Source organism: Ambystoma mexicanum, chromosome 6q, assembly GCF_040938575.1.
Source record: "Ambystoma mexicanum isolate Mex_15411 chromosome 6q, UKY_AmexF1_1, whole genome shotgun sequence".
Lineage (NCBI taxonomy): Eukaryota > Metazoa > Chordata > Amphibia > Caudata > Ambystomatidae > Ambystoma > Ambystoma mexicanum.
Window position 1 is genome coordinate 1,302,923,810 of NC_090937.1, and position 27,364 is coordinate 1,302,951,173.

The 27,364-nt window shown below is 42.6% G+C and overlaps 1 protein-coding gene and 1 long non-coding RNA gene across 3 annotated transcripts in view; one reads left to right on the forward strand and one right to left on the reverse strand.

Annotated features, from left to right (window-relative positions):
- FAM184B (family with sequence similarity 184 member B) overlaps window positions 1-22,456 on the forward strand; it is an 805,260-nt gene extending 782,804 nt beyond the window's left edge. For both annotated transcript variants that reach the window (XM_069631907.1, XM_069631908.1), the window contains one exon: window positions 21,906-22,456. In XM_069631907.1, coding sequence (XP_069488008.1) covers window positions 21,906-21,996 — 91 coding nt within the window. In that variant the 3' untranslated portion in view covers window positions 21,997-22,456. The remainder of the gene's footprint in view (window positions 1-21,905) is intronic.
- The window catches only part of LOC138516628 (uncharacterized), a 180,747-nt gene that overhangs the window by 150,772 nt on the left and 2,611 nt on the right, over window positions 1-27,364 (reverse strand). The window lies entirely within an intron of this gene.

The window sequence follows — 27,364 nt, forward strand, 5'->3', positions numbered from 1 at the left end:
GTCTTCTGAGCCTTGTGAACCTTTTTAGATTCAGATGCTATGCATAGACTAGCATGCATGATATGAAGAAGGTCGCAGGGGAGCTGACTGGGTTGTAACAAATGTTTCATTACTCCTTGCCACACTTGTGAATCATTCCATGCTTGTGTATTTTACACAATAGTACTGTGTGGGTGCATACATGGGATCCCATGTTGCTGCCTTGCAAATTGCTTCCAACGGTATATTATCAATGAAAGCGGGTGCTGCTCCTGTATTATATCTTGAATGTGCTTTTAGGGTAAATAGAAGTGTTTTACTGCCATTTCCTATTTTACCCATGCTGACCTTAAGGGTTGTGGAACTTCTTTTATAATGTCATCCATTAGATCCCACTGTGCCCTGTTATATCTTGCCATAGACTCATTAACATTCTCAGTGCATTCCCAGATGAGGTGGCCACTTTCCTCCTGAGATCATACATTTTCTTGCTCTTCTTATTCAGTGGATATTCATTCTTACAGAAAGGAGTTCCATCTCTTTTATGTGTTGTAGCAACTCATGAATCTGGACTTAAATTACCCTTAATGTACATGGTGTCACTCGGGGCAGGTTTGTATTTTCCCTCAATCTGGGGGTAAATTACTTTAATGAGAATAGATTTGACTAAGGATGGTGTTATTCTGTATTTTTCTGGCTGTAAAAGGGGGCTATACTGTGCTGCAGGATTTTTCTCATGCAGATTATCTTCAATGAAATCAATGTCTTCTTCTGATTCATTACTTTCAATGCCAAATATATTAGCTTCCCTCTTTGAGAGTTCTTTATACAAACCTTGATCATCAGCGGGAGAAGAGGTTATGGGTGGCTATACCGCATCTGGGGAAGATCTACAGTGCTTCTCCGGTTCAATATCTTGATCCTTCCTCAGATTAACCTTCCTGGTATATTAACTCTTCCTTGTGCTGAACTTCTTGAACTTTAGTTTTCTTAGTAGGAACACTTTCTACAGAAGCCCCCCTCTTTAATGGATGTTTCTCTAAGAATGCCATAAATGGATAGCATTCTGTCCATAGTAGTTTGCAACATTTCCCTGGTCCTGAGGATGGTGTGGAACCTTCCCCTTGCCCTTTCTCCTCTGAATCAGACATGTCAATGAAACCTTTTGTCTGCATGGTATCTATATGGTTGCCCTCCCTTTCAAACATCTCTACTGATTTCGATGATACTTGTGTGTTTTTTATTTTGACTCCTGTGTGTGAAGAGTTTTCCGATGCTGACTTGACATGGGCCGTTTCACCTTTAAGATTCAGCATTGACAGAATTTTTGTGTGGGTGTCGTCTATGTTTGATTTTATATGAGTCGCACCTTCTGCACTCGACTTTGGACGCAACTCATCTTTCCTTTGTTTTTCTTTAATATGTTCCGCCTTTGTGTCACCAGGTATAGTTAATCCAGTGTTACTCAACGTCCACTCTACAGAGTTTTGGACTGGCTGCAGGGACACTGTTTCATCTGAAAATTGCCCCTTTTGCTTTTAAAACAACACTGACTTCTTTGGCTTCAAAGTCTATCAACGTAGCTGTTGACTTGCCCTGTGATTTATGTGTCAACAGCTTCTTCCTCAACCTACCAACTACTCCCTTTGCCTCCTTCAATTAATCCAGAATAGGACTGCAAGACTTTTCCTTAGCCTAAAGCCTAGGGACTGCATCTCTCCAGCCCTACAAATCTCTCCACTGGCTCCTGGTTGCTGCAAGGATCAAGTTAAAAACACTCTGCATCACCCACAAGGCTTTCTGGGGCCTGGGACCCGCTACGTCCAGCTCCCTTCTCCCTAAATACATCCCTGCTAGAGCCCTTTGGTCATCTAGCTCCAACTCTCTGCAGATCAGATGCTTCTCCAAGCAGAGGGTGGGGGGTAGATCTCTCTTCTCTGCAGGTGCCTCTCTCTGGAATGGCCTCCCTGCCCCTCTCAAACTTGAGACAGATCTGCTTAAGCTCTGGAAGTTTCTCAAGACCCTCCTTTTCTCTTCCTCCTTCCTACTTCACCTCCCCTGCTAATGTTCCCCCTCGGCCACTTGACAGGCTGCCCGATTCCTTCAGATTCTTATAGGGCACCAGGCCCTCCTCGACCAGTCTCCCCCTGCACTTGGTCTCCTGTGTCCCCCACCTCCAACCTGCACTTGCTCTTCTGGGCTCCCTCCCCCTGCTCTAGCCTGGCTGGGCCTGCACCCCTGAGCCCTTCAAGCCCTTTCCCGACACTTAGCACATGGACCTTCTGACCCTGCACTCTTTTCTCTGTGGGGTCTGTCCACCTGGCCTCCACTGGCATTCGCCTAACCCTCCGACACTCACCCCCATTTCCATGCACTTCTGTTTACTGCACTTGCACAATCTGAATGTCACAAGGCCTATTAGACCGTTTTTTGTTTCATCATCCCTTCCCCCCCCCCCCATGTCTTGTTGCACCTTGAAACACATTGTGTATAGGCGCATTATAAAAGCCCAATAAATAAAATAAATATGCAGCTCAGCACTATGTTCTACGCTCTTTGAGTGTCTTGGGCTTAAAAGGTTGACAGGCCCGCCATGTCTTCTCCTTATGGTTTTGTGGGAGACAACTGTTGCACACTCAGTGATTGTCAACCCAGGGACATTTTGTATTGCAGGAGGGAGCAGATTTTAAAGGAGGGTCAAGGAAAATCAGACAGCCAGTCATTTTTAGAAATGTGTTCCTAGGCTCTGCTCCGGCACAAGACAATAGCTGCCCTTTTGCCTAGCTCGGAGGTTGTTAGGGTACCAAAAAAAGCATGAACAGACTCCTTGGAAGTAGAAAGGACCAGGCAAAAGAGAACTAATCCTACCCCTTCAGCGCAGGAAGATATCGGCCTGACGGAAGGGAGACTGGGCGTCGCCCACACATGCGAAGGGTGATTGTTCAGGAAAGGTTCCTGCAGCTCTGAAAGAAAATGAGGGACGGAGCGTTGTGAAAGAAACAGAAGAGGGATCCTGGTGCTGCGTTCGCTGATTAAGGAGGGACAGGGACCCAGAAGGCACTGTACGGCATAAGTGTAAGCGTTGACTGCACCGCGGGAGCAGCGTGTTGACTGCATTAACTTGAAAGGCACCATGGGAGCAGCTGATCGTGTGGGGGAGTTTAACGATCTGCGACTGCTCCGGAGGAAAGTGCCAGCTGAGAAGTTGATCTGCACAAGGGGAGCAGCATAATACAAAATAATGTATACACCACCCCAAATAAGGAGAGAATTGTAGAACGTTGTTTTAACCAATATATATTTGGGCCGTAATTGAGGGATATTCCAGCAGATTGAGGGGCACAGTATGAAACAATCAAGCTAGGCTATCTACGCATGGAGAAGAAACAGTGCGATCTAGTGGATTTAAAGGAGATTGCATATGGAGAATCCCTGTCAGGCAATTGAGAGGCCTATATAGACAGTGTCTTTCCTGGGTCCCACATCAGTGCCAAGTTGGGAGGAGTAGAAGCTATCACATAGCTGGTGACCAAGGAACAGCAAACTACCCCAGAATTGCATGAGATGGGGAAAAACTTTGCTACATGGGGAACTGCAGCACTACCAGGGTGGGAGGAGGAGCATCTAGCGCACTGAGGTCTGAGAGGGACATCATTAGCTAAGAGACCCTGTGGAGAGTGTGCTGCAAGCAACAGAGATCTCTAAATGACGCACATTCTATCTTGATGCAAAGAACGAGACAAGGTTTGATAGGCTGGCTGTGTGAGAGAGTACGAGGCTAATAGCACCAGGGGCATAAAAACCAAAAAGGAACACCAATGCTCTACTGCGCCAGGAAATAGGGGACTGGTTTGTCTTGCCATTGGTGACAAATATACAAAGTGGTTCTCTCCTAAATAGCTACAAGAAACTCTACTTCCTATACAGATAATAGAGGACGGTGGGTGTTCAGACGGCAAGGAAATAATACTGATATATGAGTGGTATAGCAACAAGGCTGGGATACGGGTCTCTCACTAAGTAACGTATAGTAACCAGGATAGCGAGACAAACACGAGCACCGTGTACCAGAGACAACAACTTCACTGATCCTAATGCCATAAACTAAAGAGAAGAGTACTCGGGGTAAAAGGAGGCTATCGCATGCTGAGCAAGAGAGTCAATTGGAAAGGTGTTGGAAACAAAGTGGGGAAACAGGAAGAGGAAACACTAAGGAAGACGCGGCAGAAGGGGAGCCAAAGGATATCTCAGAAGAATCAACAAGGACGCTTAGCAAAGAAGACCTCAAAGACTGCTTGAGAGAAATGGAAGGGAGATTGACGGATATCTTCCGGCAGCAATTCACGTTGCTACGTGAATAATTCAGATCCTCTCTGACTGAAATGAAGGGAGAAGTAAAGGAGATGGGTGAAAGAGTAGTAGTCACTGAACAAGGACTGGCAGTGACATCTGAGGTAATTCGACAAAATAGTGAATTGCTGGAACAGTTGCCGAGAGCGTCACATAATTTAGAAATCAGGCAGAAGATTTGGAGAACTGTTCAGGAAGATCTAATATTCATATTAAAGGTGTGAGTGAGACAATTTTGGATTGAGACTAAAAAACAACAGTGCAGCAATGCTTTTGGACTTTGGTGACAAACCTCCATCCAGACTACATTGGGATTGATCGAATTCATAGAGTAGGCCCGAGTAGAAGAGAACCTGGTGCTAGACCTAGAGATGTCCTGGTTGCAATGACTTTGTTTGCCTTAAAAGAAAGCATTTTACGGGCAGTCAGAGCAGGAGATGTAACTATTAACGGGACACAAGTACAATTGTTTCAAGACTTGTCCATAGAGATACTTCAGCAGCAACGAGAAATGGGACCGGTAACTCTGGCATTGGTAGCGAAACGGATCTCGTACAAATGGAAATTCCCATTTGGGCTACTATTCACCCTGGAAGGTGTGCAACATCGTGTAACCACGAGTAAGGAATGACTGGCTTTGCTGAATGTCGAGGAAGAAACGGGACAGGAAGGGCAGAGGACTGGAGCCTCTGGACAACAAGGAATGCGATGATGGAACTGGTCTTTGATAACAGGGAAGAAGGGAGGATGAGGAGTGTATTTGTCGGGACAGAGAGGGAAGGGGCAGGATGGAGGAGCAGGAAAGGGGCATGAAGGAACCTCGTAAAAGTGTACATCTGGAAATAAACAAAGGGCAGAGATAACTATATTTTGCTGGCTCAAGGACAGGCCAGAGTGGGGTGGCTGGCGGAGGGTGTCTTGGAATTCCAGGGAGGTGGTAGGATACTTCCCAGAGGGGGTGACCCCAGGTCTACACAGGGTCTTTGCTTGGAGGCTGTCTCCCGAGAGTATCATAGGATCAGAGGCCTGGGTCTGGGATGGGTCGGGGGTTTGGGGGAATGTTGGGGAAGAAGGAGGAGTTAAAGAGGGGGCAGAGTACAAATATATGTGTAAGCACATTTTGGTAAGAGAATTCTTAGTTCGGGATAGGGTATATTTCAGCATCATCTACATTCAAGGTTTTATCATACAATGTTAGAGGGTTAGATTCCCCTGTGAAATGCAAAAACGTGGAGGCCATATTAAAAAAGGAAAAGGTAGATATCATTATGTTACAGGAGATGCATATCAGGAAGCTGGATAGACTAGTTGGTAAACTGCATTCGTTCTCCAGACTATTTTAAGCCAATGCAGGTGGGAAAACAGGTGGGTTCTGCTAGGAATCAGAGACACATTAAAGGCATCAGTGGTGCGTTATGACACAGATAAGGAAGGTAGATATGTTTTTGTTTTGTCGCAAATTGAGCATAGTTTATACACGCTGGCAACGGTGTGCACGCCTAATATTAAACAGGAGACTTATTTACGGAAGTGGTTAGTAAATTAGAAGATTTTGCAAGAGGGGAAATAATATTCACTGGAGATTTTAATATGGCTTGGGAACCAAAAATGGATAGGAGTGGAGGTGGAGGTAAAGGAGCGGCAGAGCCCTCACGTATGTTAAAAAGAAGTTTTGAAAATTTAACACAGAGGGATGTTTGGCGTATGAAGAGGGGTGATGAGAGGGGATACACCTGCTTCTCACATATATATCAATCTTTATCAAGGATAGATTATGTTTGGGTGTTTGGGTATCGGCCAGATTGATGGGAGAAGGGAAAGGAATTGAGGTGGGATCGATAGCTTTGTTGGATCATTCCCCCCTAATAGTACACTTCAGAGAGCAGGGTCCACAAGTGGGGCTATGAGCTTGGGCGTTCCCCAGAGAAGTAGTGTATGACGATGTAATGGCTGTGGAAATAAAGGTTAAAATAGAAGAGTACTTCTCTATGAACAGTAATCAGGCGGTCTCTCCAGAGGGAACGTGGGATGCTTTCAAAGCATTGATGCGAGGCGAGTTTATAGCTCTTAAAGTACGGCGGGAGAGACAGAGGGTCAAGATAGAAAAGGATTTGGAGTCCCAAATACGGGACGTTCAATTGGTCATAGCAACACATAGGAAGAGGGCCTTGTCCATTAAATTAAAAGAGTTAAACAGCCAGTTGAATATACTACGTACCCGGAAAGCAGAGCATTCACTACTTTTGACTAAACAAAGATATTATGTTTGTTCTAATAAAGCGGACAAACTGCTGGCTCGCCAGTTCAAGGGGATGGAGGCGGCAAAACTGGTATAGCAAATATCACGGAGCGATGGGTCAATGGTGACTGAGACGGAGGATATAATATAAACTTTTGCACAGTTTTATGAAGAACTATACTCATCTAGTCACCCTAAATATCAAGGGATACAACAATATATTCAAGGGATAAATATGCCCAGGATTACGAAAGAGGAATGGGTTAACTTAGATAAGGCAATTAGCGAAGAAGAGGTGAGGGGGCCAATAAAGGGGAGGCAATAAAGGTGTTATTGATTAAACTTTTGCTGGCCATCTTCAAAAAAATAGATGAAACAGCACTGCCAAGAAAAGGACCAGGAGACAGAAAAAGGAATTGTCGAACCCTTAAGAGTTTGATATAGCCTACAAGAGGGCAGACTTGGACATGATTACTCACTCATGTGTCTCTTTGCAACAGCCTGATACTATACTTTCCTTTAGTCTAATCTCTTTCATTTAATTCTTTATCTTTTCTAATGAAATTTCTAAATACTTGAATCTTTTTGATGAAATGTAACGGCTAAAGGTTTTCGATTTTGTAACCAAGTAGAGCTGTATAAATAAAAAATAAATAAAATAAAGTCGTTACCAACCAACAAGGCACCAGGCCCACATGACTTTCTGGCTATTTATTACAAGAAATATGCAAGGATATTGGTCCTGATATTAAAGGAATTATTTAAAACAATAGGGGTCAATGGGGCAGTTATACCTACTATGTCTGAGGCAAATGTGGTGGTGTTTGACAAGCCTGGAAAAGATCCAACTAATTGTGGGTTTTATAGACCCATAGCCTTGTTAAATATAGAAGCCAAGTTGTTTACAAACATCTTGGCAAGTAGGCTAATGCAGCTCCTACCAGAATTGATACATCTGGAAAAATCAGGTTTATATAGTGTGTAGACAGATGTCGGATAATATCAGAAGAGTCTCCCAATTAATCGAAAAGATTAATAAAATTCAGGATCCTGCAGTTTTAATATCTCTGGACGCTGAAAAGGCGGTTGATAAAGTAGAATGGCCTTTTTTATTTTACGTGATGGAACAGATGGGCATGGGGGCTAAATTTATTCAGATGGTACAAGCCAACTATTATGACCCCACGATACGGGTGGTTATTAATAAACACCTATCTTGCAGTACAAAGGTGACCAGGGGGACAAGACAGGGATGTCCGCTCTCACCTCTCTTGTATGCTATTTCTTTGGAACCATTCCTGTGTAAAGTTAGAGAGGGAAGAGATATATGCAGGATTACATTTGGGGGTGACAAACCTAAGATAGCAGCATTTGCAGATGATATGTTGTTGGTATTGAGGGAACCGGAACAATCGATACCCGCATTGATGGCAGAGCTGGTAGAAGTGGACAATGTTGCAGGACTTAAAGTTAACATGGGGAAGTCGGAGCTTTTGTAAATGGGCCTATCTGAACCACAGAAGCAGATATTACCCTCCTATTCGCAATTTAATGTGGTGGAAAGTTATATTAAGTGGTTAGGGGTTAACATAACAAAGAAGGTCTCCCTCTTGTTCGATAGCAACTATCCGCAACTTTTGCAAAGGGTAAAAGAAGATCTAGGGAAAGGGAATCTGATTCAAATTTCCTGGTTAGGAAGAATTGCTACTATTAAAATGGTAACCCTCCCGAGATTTACAAATTTCAAGCCCTACTGATTAGGGTTCCTCACGCATGTTTTAAGGCATTGAATAAAGAAATATGGAGATTTCATTGGCATAATAAAATGCCAAGAGTCACATATCGTATTCTGATGGCGTCCAGAGAGAGTGGGGGAATTGGTCTACCGAATTTTGAAAAGTGTTACAAGGCAGCAGAACTACGGGTACTTACAGAATGATTTGCGGGGCATAGCAGGAAGTCGTGTGTGAAAATAGATAGGGCAGTAGTGGGTTCCCCATTGGAAGGAGTATTGTGGCTCAATAGACAAGATAGGCCTAGGAACATGCATACCAGTCAGATTCTTGCAGTAATTTTTGACATATGGAATCATCTATTAGATAAAGGGGCTTTATCTACACGCACTTCACCATTTACCCCCTTATTTGGGACTCCCGAATTTAAACCAGGGATGATACGAGGTACATTCAAACAATGGTGGATAGAGGGATGCAAAATGATATGGGACATTATACAGGGGGGAGATGTTTACTCATTTGTGGAATGTAAACAAATATTGTGACTCACGGAAAAAGATAGATTAGAGTATTACCAATTGAGACATTGGTTTATAGGATTAGGTAGACGAGAAGTGGCAGGGAGAGAACTTAGTATGTTTGAAAAGTTCATAACAACACATTCAGGGAATAAACAAACGGTGTCAAAACTATATTGGATCCTTATGGAAGAAGATAAGGGTCAGACCTGGCGGTATATGAGTAAATGGGAAAGAACTTTGGGGATAGACCTGCTAAGAAGCTATTGGGAACATTTATGGGGGAATATTCCTAAATTAACTTGGTCTATCCAGATTAGGGAAGCATGGTACAGGGTTATGCATCAATGGCATTTTACCCATGAAATAATTCACAAAATGTACCCATCTTCTACGGACCACTGTTGGCGAGGATGTGGAGGAAAGGGTAATTGGTGGCATATATGGTGGGACTGCCCAACATTGAGATTGTTCTGGCAAGAGGTCATAAACCAGATTAATAATGTGGTATCCTCTGAAATACTTTTGTTACCTAAAGGATGGATGTGTGGTTCATTTGACCCAGAGAAATGTATGCCCACTAAAATACAAAGCAAAGCATTCATATTAATGGTAATAGCCACTTGTTTGGTCATCGAAAGTGCGTGGAAACCAAAGAAACCACCAGGAATAAGAGACTGGCTGATTAAACTATGGGGGTTCATCGCTTTAGAGTGGCTGTGGTCTTGGACGTTCTTAATGGGGATTTTGTGTTGCAATGGTGTCCACATAATATAAGAATTCTGACTATGATGTAAACCAATGTATTTTTTGATGGAAGATATCTGTTAAAAAATTATATTTTCTCTGCCCGGAAGTGGCACGGGGTGGTGGGCAGTGGGGGTAAGGGTATGGGACGGTGTTGAGGGGGTGAGAAAACATGTGTATTTGGAAAATGATAATACAAATATATATTTTTTTAAACTACAGTTTAAATATTTTCAGCCCATTAATTTTCCTGTAGAGAGAAAGTGCAGTCTTTGAACAGCTGTAACACGAATTCCACTGGGCAGATTTGGACCAAATGAGAAACAACTTCAATTTCTTGACTGGTTTGGGTAAATCCATTCAGTAGTTTTTAAAATAGGCACACCCTGCTCCTTCAAACCTTTATATCGGCCTTGGTGCTTTTTACAGCAGTGAGGCTGAGCAAGGCTAATAACGTTTGATGTACTGGATGAATTTTAATGACATTTTTCCAAACAGTTTGTCAAGAGCCCCACTAAACTGGAAATTATGGGAACAATTTGTTCCAAAATGAAAAAGTTATGAACAAAACATTAAAATGCTGTTTTCAGCCTACTCGCATTTATTTTCCCATATATTAAAAGTGCCGTTTTTTAATAGCAGCAGCGTGAAAAGCACTTGGCAGATTTGGACCAAATAAGAAACAATTTGGGTATAAAGCTTTGACTTAATTTCCTTGACTGGTTTGGGATTAATCCATCCAGTAGTCTTTCAAGTATTCAACAGAGAACAGGGTGTCCCCTGCGCCTTAAAACCTTTATATCATTCTTGGTACTTTGCAGCAGAGAGGCTAATACAATTTCTGGGAGCGGTCTGGGGTATTCCGTCCAGTAGTTGTTAACCTATATTTGTGACCAACAATGCATCAGTACTTTTTTTGGAAATGAAAAAGCCACCATTTTGGGTTTTTTTGTGCTCAATGCGAGAGATAACCGCGGTCATAACAGGTATAACCGGGGAAAAGAAGTGGAAAAAATGCCAGTTGGAGGATGAAAATACATCAGGTTAGATATGGGGAGGGGGGAGAGGACACCATGTGAAATTGTGGAGTTGTGGGGGGGGGCTGGGGACCAAGTTCAGAACTCGAACGTTGTTGGATAAAGATGGTTATCCAGCTGGATAATTGTAGTTATTTCTGTACGTTTATGGATAACTGAAGTTATGTGTAGTGCATTGATAACCGCTGTTATGGGGAAACGTTTTTTTTTTTTTAAAAGAGTTACAAAAATTAGATTAAGACACAAAAAAGGAGTTCTTTTACAGCTACAGCTAGGTAGGTGGTAATGGGTGTGGCCGAAAGGCTACGGCTACTGGTTTACTTTAAGGAACCGAATGATGCAATATGGAAAGTGGCCACGACCAAAGGCGATGGCTAGTGGGCCCCAACGAAGCCTAATGGGCAATATGCCAAGGGGCCATGGTTACTGTGCCCAAAAGAAACCTAGTGAAGCCACATCACTAGGCCATGCTCAATGGACAGTGTGCCCAAAAGACATATATATATAGTGGTCACAGCCAAATACTGTGGCCACCTAGTGGGTCCAAAAGAAAGATATTGGGGGAAGATGTACAGTGGTCGCACGGCCGAAGGACATGGCAAACCCATAAAAAATCTATAATATAAAAAATACCTTGGAATTCATTCAAAAAACTTTAGTTAAAGTGTAGTTAAGTTGAGCAGAAAAAACGGATATGGGAAGTCATGATCACCTTAACTCTGCATTGTTTATGTCACCCATAATGCTATGTCCCCCATAATGCCATTTTGAATGTCATTGTGAATACCTTCTCTTATAATATGTATGTGCTTGTAGTCAATGGACCAACAATTGGAGCATAGTAAAAACCACGTACTAAAAAAAGTAGAGCAAACACGGGAAAGAAGCAACGCTCTTTATTACAGCTGGGTGAGCACAAATCAAACAGAACAGTGGATAGGCCCTGATCGAGAGGCTGACAGCTGAATGGAATACGAACAGTAGTTTAATACCAAGAAATACAATGGTCGGAAATCAATCAAAACTTTTGCAAGTTGGAGAATTCACTTTTTCTATGTTTCCCAGAGATTTCATTGGCTGGTAGACATCACATCCCCGAAGCTTATGTTGATTAGTAATGCGTAATTGAAGCAAACAGTTTAACAGTTTCCCATTTCAATGCCTATTCTGTGTTACCACATTTATTCACACCCCATCCCAGAACAACTTGTTATTACTAAATTAACATTTTGTGCTGACCGTAGGAACTTTAATGCACTGCCATTGGCCAGCACCATTGAGAACGGAACACGAGACACCCTGCAGCTGGTGGGGAAGGGGATATTCACACAAAACCTGTTGGATGATGACCTTCATGGACTCTGTGGTAGATAGTTTGGAGGCTGGCCACCTCCCCAGAGCTCAAGAACGTACCGTCTGATTGCTTCTCCCAGGAACGCCACTCCGTCCAGTGTTCCCTTCCCACAGCTGCCTGCTGATGGGCATCGGTGGTCATTCGACCTGCACACTGCAGAGCCATTTTTCCCCGCTTCCGTAATGGGCGGCTGGTTTGGCTGACCATCCTGTCATTTCATCACCTTGTTTTAGTTATGTTGTTTTTCTCCTAATGCGTAGCTTAAGTCCCACCCCCTTTTGCAGATCCCTGTCGTACTGGTCACGTGTTTCAGATTGAGGTTTCCCAGGTCCACCATGCACGGAGGGATTTTTCACTATGTGTGTTTGTGATGGCCCTAGTTTTCCTCTTCCCCTTCTTTAACTAATCCTAGGTCAGTGTCTTGGACTGTGTGTACACCCAATGCATTATTACCCATACCGTTCTCGGTGAAGCCTGCCTGTGGCTTAGAATACCTGGGTCATTTCCCATATAGCCTGCCCCCCACTGTCCTTTACTCTTGCAGTTGGTATGCGTGTCCCCCTGTCTGGTGCTGAATTATCACCTTTAATACATTCGCCCCTCTGATCGATCCTTCGATCGATACGTCTCGCCCCTCTCATCCCTTTTCCTTGCCCACCCACACGCTTGTTACCCTGGTCATGTCCCCTTCTTCCTCGTATCCATCCAAATCCTCCCCAAAAATCAATATCTTTGTCCCATCAGGTGAACACTCTCCTCGTAATGCTTTGTAATTTTCCAAGTCTGGTGGGGGTGCTGTGAACATTATTTCTACTTCATTCTCGCTTTCATTCATACTGGGGTCTTCCTCACCTAATACCTCCTTGAGCTCAATTTTCTGTAATGCCATTATATGAGTGTTCTTATACTAGCAGCACTTACACCAATGGGTGATTAGACGACCGATGCAGGGGGTGATAAGGATTGCGACGAGTACAGGGATAGTTATCTAAAATGCTCCTACAAGCCGCTTAGGTGCCCAGGCGAATAATCATTCCAGCCAGGCTGCCGATAAAAGGTCTTGCGTTTCTTTTGCCATTCTCTTGTGTATTATTCTTATTTCCTCTACTGCATCTGTGATTGTTTCCGTTTGCAGCATCATTAGCGGGAATTGTCGTTCAGCATGTGCTCCCTACCTTATGGCACAATCCTCTCTCCATCGCCATCATAAGATCCAGAATGAAAAGATTTTGGAGGGTCATTAGTCGTAGTGCCCGTTGCTCTTTGACGCACCGCAATTAGTCACTTTTCGGTCACATTTGTCATTGGGAGCCGTTCATAACGGTGATCTGTAACCAATTTGCATTGGCTGCTGCTTGTACCCCAGGAAGCAGGAGAGATGTAAAAAAGACAGCTGCTGAGCTGAACAATTTCAGATGGGGTGGAATGTTCTCCAGGTTCTTGGTGGATTCTGCCGAGATATAGTTGCTGCTGGACATTTTCTTCCTTGTTACCTGGTGTTTGTTTGTTTGCATTTCTGCTGGCACTTTCTCTTTATATGTGAACTAATTGAGGGGTATCAACTCTGGGCGGGGCACAACTAAGGTCGGATTATGGAGGGTTACCAGTGTGCACACCACTGATGTGGCAGGATTGCTATGCTATGGTTTGTAGGATTGATATGCTATGTTATGCAGGATTGCTATTCTATGTTATACAATACTATGCTATGCTATGCATGGTATGCTGCATTAGGCTCTCCCATACAGTTAGGCCTCAGACCCTCCATGTCACCTCCTGCCTGCTCTACACGCAGCACCCCAGACAGGCCCAACCCCCTCCTGGGGCAGAGGACATGTCAGACCTTCTCTTCTGATTATTCTCTACAAGAATAGCCATAACCTCATATATGGGAGATAACAGAAGGGTTTCTGCGACTGCCATTATCCATAGTACAATGCAATGTCCCAGCAGGGCTGCATCACAAGGTCACAAGTGAAATGTCGACAGTTCTTGCCAAATATCTGCAATAGTGTGCCATGTAACACCCCCATTGTGAAAGTACTGAAACATATTAGTGTTTGCCTGTGATATGCTAATAAACCGGCACTCTAGGGTGGGGGCTGTTAGGGAGAATTCTCAATGTGGTATTTCCCTCCACCTTAGAGACCCCCAGCAACTTTGCTGGATTTTGAGGACTTGATTTTTTTAACCTGGAGAGAGTGTGACCCTTTTTCCCACACCCTCATGTATTTTTATGTGATTTGGTACACTGTGTTTCTTTTGGTTATGGAGTCTGACAAACTCCATAGGCATCATCTTTTACATTGTGTCACACAGCACATTCAGTGCAGTGACACAGGGAAGTCTTTCAGATTTTCCAAAGGTTTAAATACCTTCTCTTGGTTAAACTACTATTTCCAAGAGCAGTAAAGTGAAATTGACTTTACTTACATTTGTAACTTTCTAGACCCAGCTCACACTATCTTACATTAGGGTGCTGGAGGGGTTACCTAGTATCCCCTTTGTCTAGCTGCTCATGTAATATTTTTGATGTTACCCTTTTCTCACTCAATGGCTGGTGGCAGTGGTTTTGTTTTAACTATCAAGGTGTGCATTTACCACGGGCTGCGTTTGCAACTGCAGTCAAAATGGCCCCAGCCTTCTTTTTTCGCCATTTCTTTGTGGAAAGGTCCTTCTTGAGATTTACTCTGCGCGCCAAACCAGGTATGGTCCCATTGTTCGCTTTACATTGTTCGCTTTGCCTTTGGTGGGATTCACGAGTGAAGCCCGCCTCTGGCTCCAGGGTGTCTGGGGTAGGCAGGAAGTGAGGGAGGTGCCCGAAACTCCCTGTGCTTAGTCTCCTAGGAGACCCAAATGCACTCTGTGATGATTGGCCAGCTGACTGTCCAGCAAGGACAGCCACTCTGCTGGGTGACTGACAGCTAGGCTGGAATGAATGGGAGGCAACTGAATAAAAGGCGAGTCTTTTGGCTTGGAAGGCAAAGTCGACCACTGGACGAAGGAAACGAAGAAGAACTTGAAGAGGACGCGTGCTCAACTCCTCGACCGTTGGTTTGCCCAGTGAAGCCCTGCTGCAGTGCCGAAACACCAAGTTCACATCAACTGAGAAGCCCCTGCAAGGACGACTTCTCCCTTTGAGTTGGTGGGACCAATCAACTTCAAAGTAAGCCACCCATCTCGGAGCTGGTTGAATTTCCACAGAGTTTCTGCTGGAAACCGTATAGCCAGGGAGAGGAACACCAGATTGTGTGCGTTGCTTTTAAACTGGCCCAGAGCTCCAGGAAGATCATCCGGACTCCCAGGAAGCAGGACTGACTGAGCCTGAGCCCGCTCAAAGAGTGCAGGACCCCAGAAGAAAGGAAAGTCCATCTCGACAGCCAGGAACTGCGGTGTTGCTATTTGCTGTAGACGCGAGGAGCTGAAACACTGAACAGCCACTGAAAGTGAAGTTCTGACCGTCCCAGTGCATTGCAGAAGTCCCACGATGTCCTCCCTCTTGTCCCCACGACTGGTGTGGGGATCCAAAAGTATTTGCCTGCTTGAGAATATTTGTGCTCTCTTGTATGTTCTAAATAACTTTTCCTTTGACATCTTACTCCATGATTCTAAATGCAACAGTGATATATTAATACCCCCAGCACCCTAGCAATTGAAGTCACCTGAGGGTGTAGGTAGTGTCTGTGGTCCATCCCAAAAGGGTATCCTCTGATTTAGAGATATTAAGAGTGTGTATTTCATGAAATGTATTTGAGTGTTACTGTTATATTGCTCCCTTCTGAAGAAGGCATATTCTAACTGACTGATAAATAAATGAATAATTGTTTATTCAAGAAACCTTGTGTGTAAGTGACTTTATTTGAATATGTGTAACTGTAAATCTCTGTGTAACGCCACTACAGCTCACATTGACCCCTCTTGAGATAAGCCTGGCTGCTTATTTTCTTAAGCACCCTTTCTTCGAAGCCCAACAGTCCTTCTGCACAGCACTGTGCCATTCCCCTTTGCCACTTTCCATTGTGCAGCACCGAACCCTGGATTTGCATCAAGGGTCTGGTGTGGCACCATGGCATATTGAAACCTGTGGAGTTCTTACAGTATATTCTTTTATGGGCATTGGACACCTGTTTTCCCTTGTGTGTCCCTTATGTTACATATTCCAGGACCATCTGTATGAAGCTGTCCTTGTACACCTCCTGCCCCTCATCAATCCACTTTTCTTCCACTGTATGCTCCTAGAACATACCCCTAGTCCTGTACAAGGCCATATGCACAAGACATCCTCCCTCTCCTGCTGTCACTTCTTGTGGGAAGAATTTCTTTGGCGTTCCTGTGAGGAGTGGGATGAGTGAGCACACATAGCATGTACCATTGGTGTTCCCCACCCCACCTTCTTAATTTCCCCAAACCATGCATTTTCTGAGGGCAGGTCCACTCCCATGACAATTGTGTAGAATTATTTTGCCCAGGTTATACTTCGCTTAGTGCGTGTCTCCCTATAACCACCAACTGATGGGCCCAAGTTATCCTTCTGTGCTAAATGCCAGAAAAGAAGAAAGACAGAAAACAAAGATGTAGAGCAATATAACACTTTATACATTTGCTCCACTCTTCTCTTTAATCCCACCCCCTCTTCTTTTTCCTTGCCCGTCCTCCATTTTAATTGTGGGTCTTCTGTAACACCTTGTTATAGTACAAAATGTTAATGTGATTAGGCCAAAAATCCCCATCAAGTGATTCCTTCTATTCCCGATGTGCTTCTGGTATCTCGGCGACTGTCTGAGTGATGAATCCATGCATGTCGTTCTTTTATTTTCACTGTCGTGGTTGTTGAGAAGACCCCTTTAAAAGGACACCAAAACCGAGGCTCCTTCCACTTGCTCCCTGTGTTTCAAATAAGTACTTTGTCCCCTAGATAAAGAGGCTGTGTTTGTGGAAATGTTTGGTGGGCTTGTGCACACTCATCGATGTTCCTTCGCTCACTTGTAGATTGCTGGACCTGCCGGGAGATGTAGTGAAGCACATTGGTCATCTCAGTTAAATAGTCTTTCATTTCATTACAAAGGATTTCTGAGCTAGGATTAGTGTCTGAAATTGAACTTGGAGGGACTGGCGCATGCATTCTCCTTCCTGTTACAATTTTATGCGAAGCCAGGTGGTGCTCCGCAGAAGGTGAATTTCAAAGGGCAAAAAGTGCAAGAGGGAGGCAAAAAAAAGCCAATTTCGGCACTTTTTGCCAAGCGCTCTTTTAGTAACCCATTCATTCTCTCCACAATCCTGTTCGGCTGCAGCAGGAAACCTGCGCAAAGTTTGTGTTTGATCCCTAAGAGATGTGTTATCACCTCAAACAGATCGTTGGCATAGTGTTGGCCATTATCTGACCTTATCTCCTCAAATACACCCCATCTTGGGAATACTTCCCACACTAAGAACTTTGCTGCGGATTTGGCATCATTCTTCGCACAGGGCCCCTCCTCAAGCCAACTTGAAAATGGCCAGACCCCTACGATTAGGTATCTGTAGGAGGCGCATCTTTCTTGCATTTCAACATAATTGATATGCAAGTACCAGAAGGGCCCTTCTGGCTGTGGTATTGTTCCCCGCAAAGTATTTTAAGTATTGCAGACAGAAACTGCAAACCGTGCAATTTCCCATGAACTCATTGACTTGCTCATGCATGTTTGGAACGTACATCCCTCACTCAGTTCTGCAGCTATGCTTTCTTTGGGCACATGGGTGGGGAAATGCAGCCGTTCTAAAACTACATTTAACTATTTTCTGGGCATCACACGTTTCCTTGTGCTATTCTGCCACCAAATCAGGTCTGTTGGTGACGGTGAACATCCTCTTTTTAGCCACAGTTCTTTTTCCTCTTTTGGTACCTCTCCTTGTAATTCTATTATGTGTACTATGGGGATCGTGTAAAGTTTTCACCCCTTTCTTCCTCCCCACTCTTCTTCCATTCTGCTGCGATGAGTGGCACTATTTCGCCTTCTCTGGGGTATCTCTGAACTCCCCCTCCCTCCGGTAAATATTTCTCCTTCTCTGGGGTATCTCTGAACTCCCCCTCCCTCCAATAAATATGATGCAATTTTTGCTGCTCTGTCGGCCATTTCGTTCTCCATTGATATCCTGTGTTCTTTCCTGCGCATTTTATTATTGCCGCCTCTACTGGAACTTTTAGGGCATAAATTCATTCTTTTAGTAGTTCTGCATGTTGTACAGGGGATTCGTCACTTCTTTTGAATCCCCTCCTTTCCAATTGTGCCAATCCTGAATGGATAGTTCATGTGAAATATGCATAGTCCGAATTTCTTTTGTTTTGCTGCATACCCTTCCATTATTTTTAGTGCTCTTATCAATGCCGCTAATTCTGCTGCCTGTGCTGAATAAAGTGAGGGTGGTAGTTGCTGAGATGCTATTACATATTCCCCGTTTATGCAGCACACTACTGTGGCACCAGTATTTCTCCTTCCTGTCTCTGGGTAGATACTTAAGGACCTGTCAATAAAGACCATGTCTGCTCCTGCTATTTCTTCCTCTTTTACCTGTACGTTCCCTTCCACCCTGTCCATGTGTGCTGCACAATCATGTATGTAGTCTGATTCCTGTATGGGATTCTGCTGGGTAGATTCCTGGGTTTACACTGCAGCACCTTACCACCTCTATGGCTGGGTTGGTTAATATGACCTCATATCCCGATGCTCTTCGGTTGTTAGTGTACTCTTTGATTACTCAAGAATGGCGAATAATTAGCGCTCCACATACAATACTATGGGACACCCATGGTGATCATTGATGCCTTTTCAATTGCAAACGCTGCAGCCGCAAGCGATTGATTGCAAGGGAAGTGCCTGCATTACTGGGTCTAGGCTTCCACTGTAGTAAGCTAGTAGTTGGTCCCCCTGCGGCTTCTTTTGTGCGAGGACAGTCGTCATCACTGAGCCATCTGAATGTGAGAATAAATAGCTACCCCAAATTATAGTGAAAACTGTTAACACTGGTGCATGTGCCAGTCTGTGAAACTTTCGTTCATTTCAGACGTCCATTTTATGTCCCTCTTCTCTTTTTGTGCTTCCTTAAGGCCCTGCAGTAAGGGTTTTGTGAATGTGGCATAATAAAATACACATTCTCTGCAGTAATTCCGTAGACCTAGGAACTTTTGCATCTCTTTCACCGTTCAAGGCCGGGTGGTGGAATAAATGACCAGTGTTCTTTTGGGTGTTATTCTGCAGCCTTCAATGGATATTATTTACCACAGGTACACAATTTCTAGGCAATACTGTAATTTTGCCTTATCCACCTTATACTCTTTCTCTGCAAGTAGTGACAAAACGTGTACTGAGTTTGTTCTACACTCTTCTTCCATCTCACTGCATATTAGCAGATCATGAACATACTGAATCACAGTGCTTGATGTTTGCACATTACATAGATCCATTTGTATTATTCTATTGAAAATTCTGGGCGATTTGGAATACCCCTGAGGCAAACAAGTGTGCCTGAATCTAGTTCTGTATTACGTGAAGGGGTGAAATATCTTGAGTCTGGGTGCAAAGGTATAGAGAAGTAGGCATTTTTTAAGTCAATGACCGTAAAGTATTTTTCCTTTGCAGGGCCCCTTGTTTCAGTTTTATTTGTACTGCCCCAATACCTTTCAGTACCCCACATCATGTGGGCCCTTTGTCCACAACTCATCTGTCACCCTTTTGAGATCTTCCTCTGTGTTTATTTTCCTTCTTCACTAATTGTGTCAAAATGGGCACAATTGTTTCTATTATCTGAACTTGGCAAGGTTTCTGGAGCACCATCTGCCCTTCCTCCTAGTCATCGGCAAACAACTGTTCTTCCAATGCTCCTGTAATGGTCAAAGTGGGGTCAATGCACAGCACTGTTCGCCACTCATGTTTTCATCATCTGTTCCACACCGAATCACCATGTCTTTGAGTATTACTGCTTCTACCTGCTGTAACACCATTGTTTTCCCCTTTAAGTCATCCTTCTGTCACTGTGGTCTGAATAGCAACTCTAAAGCCAGTCGGATCACTTTCCCCTGTATTGCCGGGGCCTATGCTAGAAATATTTTGACCCCTTACAGGAACATGCTGTGGTATAGTGGCTGTGCTTGCAAGGTGCTTTGCGTGTGAGCTGTGAAGAGAAGAGCTGCTACTCGGGCATAGTAAATGGCAGGCGTGGAACACACAATCCCTTTCTCTTTGAATGATATGGTTGTATTCAGTTTGCTGAGCAGGTCTCTCCCCAAGATATTGATGGATGTGTCTTTGGAATACAGTAAGGGAGCTACGAGGTGTTGTGTCCCTATGGTTAATGGTAAATCTTTTGTTACTGGAACCGCAACCACCGCCCCAAAAAAGCCCCCCATATCCATCACTTGGTTGGATAATGGGAATTCCCCCTCCCTGATGCAGGATTTGGTTGCTCCTGTATCTATGAGAAATGAGAACTCACTTTGTCCTATTTTCACTGCCACCTCAGGTTCCTCTTCGGGGTCGTCAGTTACTGCTAGGACTGGACATGCTTGGACTTTCTGTGGGCCCCCTTTTGCTGTGTGTTATTCGGCGGGAAGGGGAAAGGGTTCCCTCCTACCATGCTGGCACCTGTGTAATGAGACACCACGTTTTGCCCTAGCATGACTGTGGTTCCGCCTGCTACTACGGGCGGCTCAACCATCACTGGTACCATTATCCCACTGTCGGTTGTCCTTCATTGGGGCGGCACTCCTCCCTTCTGTGCTGGCACCTGTGCTCGTTTTAACTGCACTGGAGGAAACTGCATCTGCTGCCACTGGAGCCCCTGTTGTTGCGCTACTTGGGTTGACTAGGCCTGTTGCATAAATGGACAGGTGTACGCCACGTGTCCCATGTTCTGACATACATAGCATGGTCTGAAAACCCTGTATCCTGTTCCTCGATACCCCCCTCTTCCTATAGGGAAGTATCCCCATGCATGTAATGTTTGTCCAATGGGAAACCCTCCCTGTGGCGCTGGCACCATGGTGGCAGTGTCTGGCACTAACAGTATATTTGGACAGTTTCTTTTGTACTCATTTTTTTCTGCCTTTTGCAGCATTCTCGGCTGCCTGCCTCTTGCTCTCCTGCTTCCTCTTACAGTAATGTACTATTGTTGCTTGTATTTCAGGCCAGCCCATAGCTGCTATACCCACTAACTTATCCAAGTAAGCCTGTACTTCTGTTGGCAGTCCTTTTAGTACGTGATAGAACAATGATATGCATTCATCCCAGGACCTTTGCGTCACTTGGGTCCATAAATCCTGGACCCGCTTTATATATTCAACGGAGTCCTTGTCACCTTTCATTTTATACGTCATCACTATCCCCAGGTCATAGCTGTCTGGATACATGCTTCTTAGAACCTCCCAGACATGTGCTTGGAAATTGTTAAATGAAGCTCCATCATGAGCATTGGTGCTCAATTTCACTCCTTTATAGCCAGCCTGATTCCAAATTTTGTCTGCCTGTTCTCCAGTAATTGCGGTAGAAGGGGGGTCATAAGGATTGGGCACATGCCATCATTCAGTCTCGTTCAGTAGCAGTTGGAGATTGCCTGAGTGTTGGGAACCAGTGGGTCTTCCCTTCTCTGAATCGAGAAAACTTACTGACTAAAGAAGACTTAAGTGACCCCATGTACTCGGCCATACTTCATGTGTGGACTCGCCATCTCCTGCTTGCTAAAGTCTTCATAAGGTTCAAGGAGCCCTCTTTAGATTGCTTTTGTATACATGTGTTCTAAGTTGTAGTTGAAGATAAAACTGTTTATTTTGATAGATATGCCCTGTGTCAAATTGTACACATTAATATGGTATGGAAAAGGAAAGAAAAATATGATTTACGGATTATATGTAGTACTATATTTATGAGTTTTAGCAAATTATATTCATAACTTGTTTTCTTTTGCTGACCATAGGCCCTCCTGTACTGTGGTTGCTAAACCCAAGGAAGAACAGGCACAAGAAACTAAGCGCCCAGAATGGTTTACAAAATACTTTTCATTCTAAGAATGATCACTTCAATGGCCGCTTGCAGGATGCCGCATAAAGCAGATTTCCCATGGGAAGCTTTGAAATGATGATAAAACAATGTGTTCTTTAATGATGTGTTCTAAAAATGAAAATAATGACATGCCTTTTATAAAGGTGAGTGATACTAACATGTGCATTTATATAGCTTGAATATTACAATGTTGGGGTGCAATATGTTGTATCTCAGGAATGGGATTTGGCTGGAGTTCTACAAGAGCAGTATCACACTGTTGTGCTTTATTGTCCTAGCAATGGCTGACACAGCACTTGCATTTCATTTCATGAAACGTTTCTATTCGAGGGCAGGGCAACAGGACATTACTGCAGAAACCCCAGTTTTTACTCTGTCAATATGCGATGCATTTTCATTTTATTTCATGCTGTATGTAAAATGCTTCACTCCTATGCACTGTAATAAAGTTGTTTGAAGATTCAATTCCCACCATGATTTTGCCCATCTGTTAAGAGATGCGTGGACATATTCAAATGAAGCATAACATTCATACATGCTTGGCTTCCACGATGCACAGCTGAGCAAATAAAACAATGCAAATAGCAATCGGTCAACAACTCAAATGTGCAAACATACTGAACAGGTACAACCTCAAGTTCAAAGTACCATCCTCACAAGAGTTTGAAAAGGTTACGTTCTGCCAGAACTATGGGAAAACCCTGGATCCTGTAGATTAACCTAAAGTGCACATCACAGGCAGTAAAGTCAATGGAATGCGGTGATCCGTGCACCTCTCAGCAAAGACACATTCACCAATGTCTGAGGCGTAACCAGGATTGCCTAACTAGTGGGGTCTGAACCTAATGTAGTTGGGCCCACTGCAGTGACATTAACATCTGTAATTGCCCACACAGCGCTGTTGAGTGGGCATTTACAGATTTTGGGTGGGCCTTACCCACCCAGGCCCTACCCTGCCTAAGCCTTCAGCTTTCCTCAACACACTACAGCCCGATGGAGTGTTCTCTCTGGGTCAAGGCAGAGTACTTGATGTGCAAGTGTCCAGGTAGAACGCCCTCAGCTACCCTTTCCGAACTAGCAGTCATCCTACAAGGGGCAAATTAAAATGTCTAACATATGTAAACGGTAAATATCAGTCAGGGGTCCACTGTAACATACGCAAGAATGAGATGTAGCCTGATTGCTAATCTTTTTTTATTATTATTATTTGTTTATTGGTTTATATAAACCTTTACAAAATTGGAACAAGATTTCTAAAACAAACATCAAATCATATCATACAAGCATAAAATGTATTAAGTGATCAAGCTATTCACAGTAAAATTTAGCAGATAGAGCTATACATATTTCAACGCAAACTAAATAAGCTAAAAGAAATATCAAAATTTCTATCTACTCATAAGTAGAAAAACCTAATTATTATTACTACACACCTAACTGTCTACGAAGGTTTACAGTTGTCATTTGCATTGACACCCACAAGAGTATAACAGATATTTTTCAAAAAGGCAATCACAGTGGCCTTTAAAGGCATGGAAGTACCATGTAGCATTTCATACCAAATCACATCTCTTTTTACCCAAGATGGTTCACTAACAAATTTAACAAAGTGTTCAAGTCTCTCTTTCCGTAAAGAAGTACAGATAAACAATAAATGCAATAAAGTTTCAGTTTCTCCTTCAACTTCAAAATCTGCACATTTTTCGATCATCAGATAAATTGTTACGAATGGAGCATATTTCATTTGTATTCAATATGTTTAGCCTAAATCACATTATATTGTTCTGCATTTGTCATGAAGGGTATTTTATAAGATAGTTCTCAAGTATAGGATGCCAATTCCATGCAGATATAGTCTGATAATATAGCCTGGAATTAAGTATTGCTGCATTATTATTGACCCAATCAAATGCTTTAATTAGAGTCTTGACCTTCATAGGTCCATTCATTAGACATTTCATGGAAACACCAATGTTACTTAGAATCTTTTCCCAATCATGTTTAAGACCACGCACGAATTCCTCAGACTCATCATTGCATAACCTATACAATGAGTTATGATCACTTAGCACAGATTTTCTATATAATGCGATCTTCTTACAATCCATAATGCTTTTTAAGGAACACAATCCTAGCTCGTAACGTAAAACCTCGATGGGTATACATTTTGGTAGGAAAAATAGAACTTTTCTCCAAATTACAGCTTCTATGGTTCTTAAATATGAGGACATGTTTTCTGGAAGAAATTCAAAGCCGTAAGCAAGCCTGGGGATGACCTTCAAAAGATAGAAATCTCTACATGTGCACATAGTAAATTTACCATATTTTCTCTCAATAGCACGGATTTGTCTAGCAGCCTCAATAGCCGTTTTCAAACATATTTTCCTGTAACTATTATTGAAGGAGCTTGAAAATAGGTAACCCAAATATCGAATTGTTTTGTGCAGTTCGATCCTGGCTCCCTCGACAAACCATGATGGCCTCTTACATTTCTGATTAACATTGCCCAAATTAATTATTCTTGTTTTTTGCGGGTTTATTTTCAATTTCAAATCCTTTATGAATATTGTAAAAGAATCGATCAGTCTTTGTAGGCCATTTTTTGTTTTATCAAAGAGAAGGAAATCGTCGGCGTAAGCGACCCACTTTATCTCTGTTGTACCTACTTTAGGTGCAGCAAGACCACTATTCTGAAAAACATTACGAGCACCAGAAACATAGATGTTAAATAATATCGCGGCTAATGAACATCCTTGTTTTAGACAGTTCATTGTTTTTATTTCTTTTGACATTAAGCCATCATTCCCCAGTCTGACTTCCATTACAGTATCCGAATATAAGTGTATCAATATGGCCAATAGTCCCCCATCGATATTCAACGATGAGAGCATTTGCCACAATAATGGTCTATCGACCATGCCGAAAGCAGATGAAAGGTCCTTTGAGGCAGCGTGGAGTGGAAGTTTACCATGACCTTTGTTTTTGGTCTGTAGAATAGACACAAGTAGACCACCAACATCAGTCCCTATTCCTTTCCGGAATCCAAATCGTCTAATATCCAAAATGCCATGATCTTCAATCCATTTGATTAACTGTTCTAAAACAAGTACTGCAAAAATGTTAGACCGATATCACTAATGAATGTGGAGGCTATAATTTTTTGGACTCAACTGATTTCCCTTTCTGAATATTAAAACCACATAAGATAATTTCCAAGACTGAGGCATACGCTTGGTTTCAATCACTTCATTAAATATAAGACTTAAGTATACGTGACCATAAAAACACATTTTGTTTTAAAATTGCATAAGACAGATTATTTGGACCCGGACACAATGAAGATTTTACTTTTCTAATAATAGTAGCAATTTTATCTATAGACACATCAAGGCACCATTGAACCAGACTAGTGCCCAAAGGTAACCAAGGCGTATTAGAAGGGCAGCACAACTTCTCAAAATGGGCACACCAAAAATCCTCACTTATAGGATTTAAAGATATTTGCGCGTGTGATACCTCGGTATTATTAATGAAAGACTAATAATTCCTTGAATTGGCATCTTTCATAGCCACGAACATTGCTTCGCCATCTCGTTGTTGTGCAGCGGCACGGTACTGGATTCGCCAGTTCTTATATCTCTGTCTACACGATCTGACATATTCGTTTACATCAAGTAGAGAGAGATGTAATTTCTTTAATTCTCGTAGTTCCTTAAAATATAGAGTGCTTCTCTCTTTAACTACAAAGTCAAAGTCATGTCCATGAGATTTGGCTCTTGTGGTTGTGAACTTTGATGCTTCGGAGAGCTTGCAGAGGCTATTCTCCAGTAATGTACCAAAACGATTGACAGAATAATTTTCAATCTTGGCTTCCAATGTTCTTTTATTAAAGTCATGAAACAAAAGATTATTTAACTTCGCAATTTTCATTGGATTCCACTTGACTTTGTTACCCTTCACGTTAATTAACATAGGAGCACAAAATACATTTCTATCACTAGGCAATTTTTCAAAGTTCAGAACCAGGGACAACGTGGCATGATCACTTTGGGTGTTGGTCTCTACAAGCATGTTCTCATTGTTTTTTATAGTGAGTTCACTCACGAACATATAATCTATAATGGATGATACTCCACGTGCCTTCCAAGTTGGTATATCATTGAACTGCATAAATAATCCCCAAGATTTGGCAAATAGGAGCCACAGAGCACCCCGATATTTTTGGTCCCCACATTTAGATTTCTTATTACTAAATGTGATCCATTCAGGCTCACTGTAGGTTTGATTGCAATCAGCATTTAAGTCACCGGGCAGAATAATTGCGCCACCGGGCGATAGTTCTAACCATTCCTCAATCGTGTCATTCAGTTCTTCAATCAAATTTACCAACATTGCATCAGTGTTTTCAACATTGTTCCCGTAAATAGTTACAACCATTAACTCTACAGTACCTTTCCTAGTGGTAATCTTAAAGGTAGCAATTAAGGCAGAAGTGTTCAAGTGTTTTTCAGAGCACAGTGTAATATCTTGATTGTTACGAAATGCTAATACAATTCCACCTTTTGGTCGCCCACAAGCTGGTATACTTAGTATAACATAGCCATCCCACAACAATTTACCATAGGCCCAAGATTCCTGAATCAAAACAAAGTGAAAGGATTGCAATATGTTGCATACTTCATTATTTAATGTCAGGTGTGGCCATTCTTGAATTCCATGAGACAATTTTGAAGTATTCAATAGTGCTAAAGGGTTTTACTCAGATTTCTCAATTGCACTAATGATTCATTTAACAAAGTTACTAATGATCTCAGATCTTGTGTTTCTTTTAGAATAGAACATTCATTTTGCATCTGAGTTATTCCATCATTCCTAAGAACACTAACAGGTTGGGTCATTGGGAATTCTGAGTATTTAATATGTTCTCTAGGTTTAGTGTCTTGATAGATACATACATCAAAACCCAGTTTTTGCAATGATCCAGCTTCTTTAATAATTAATGAGCGAACAAGAGGTGAAGGAATCACCAGACATACATAATCGTATCATTGAGAATGTTTAAAATCCACCAATTTAATATCAGAAGAGGAAATCAAATTCAGATCAGAAATTTCACCGAATAAACTTAGTATATAAGGTCTATTCAGAGAGTACGGTCCTCCTTCATCAAATACATAAGTAAACTCTGATCATTAGGAAACTTTGGCAGAAGCAAAGGTTCTTTTCGATATTCACAAACATTACTATAGTTCTTTTTTTCATGAGAGATGTCAAACTTGATTTGTTCATTAGATTCCTTAATATACAATGGCCTAGCATCTTGCTCATTTACATTTTTGGGATTTTCGCTAGCATCCTTTATCTCCGAGACAA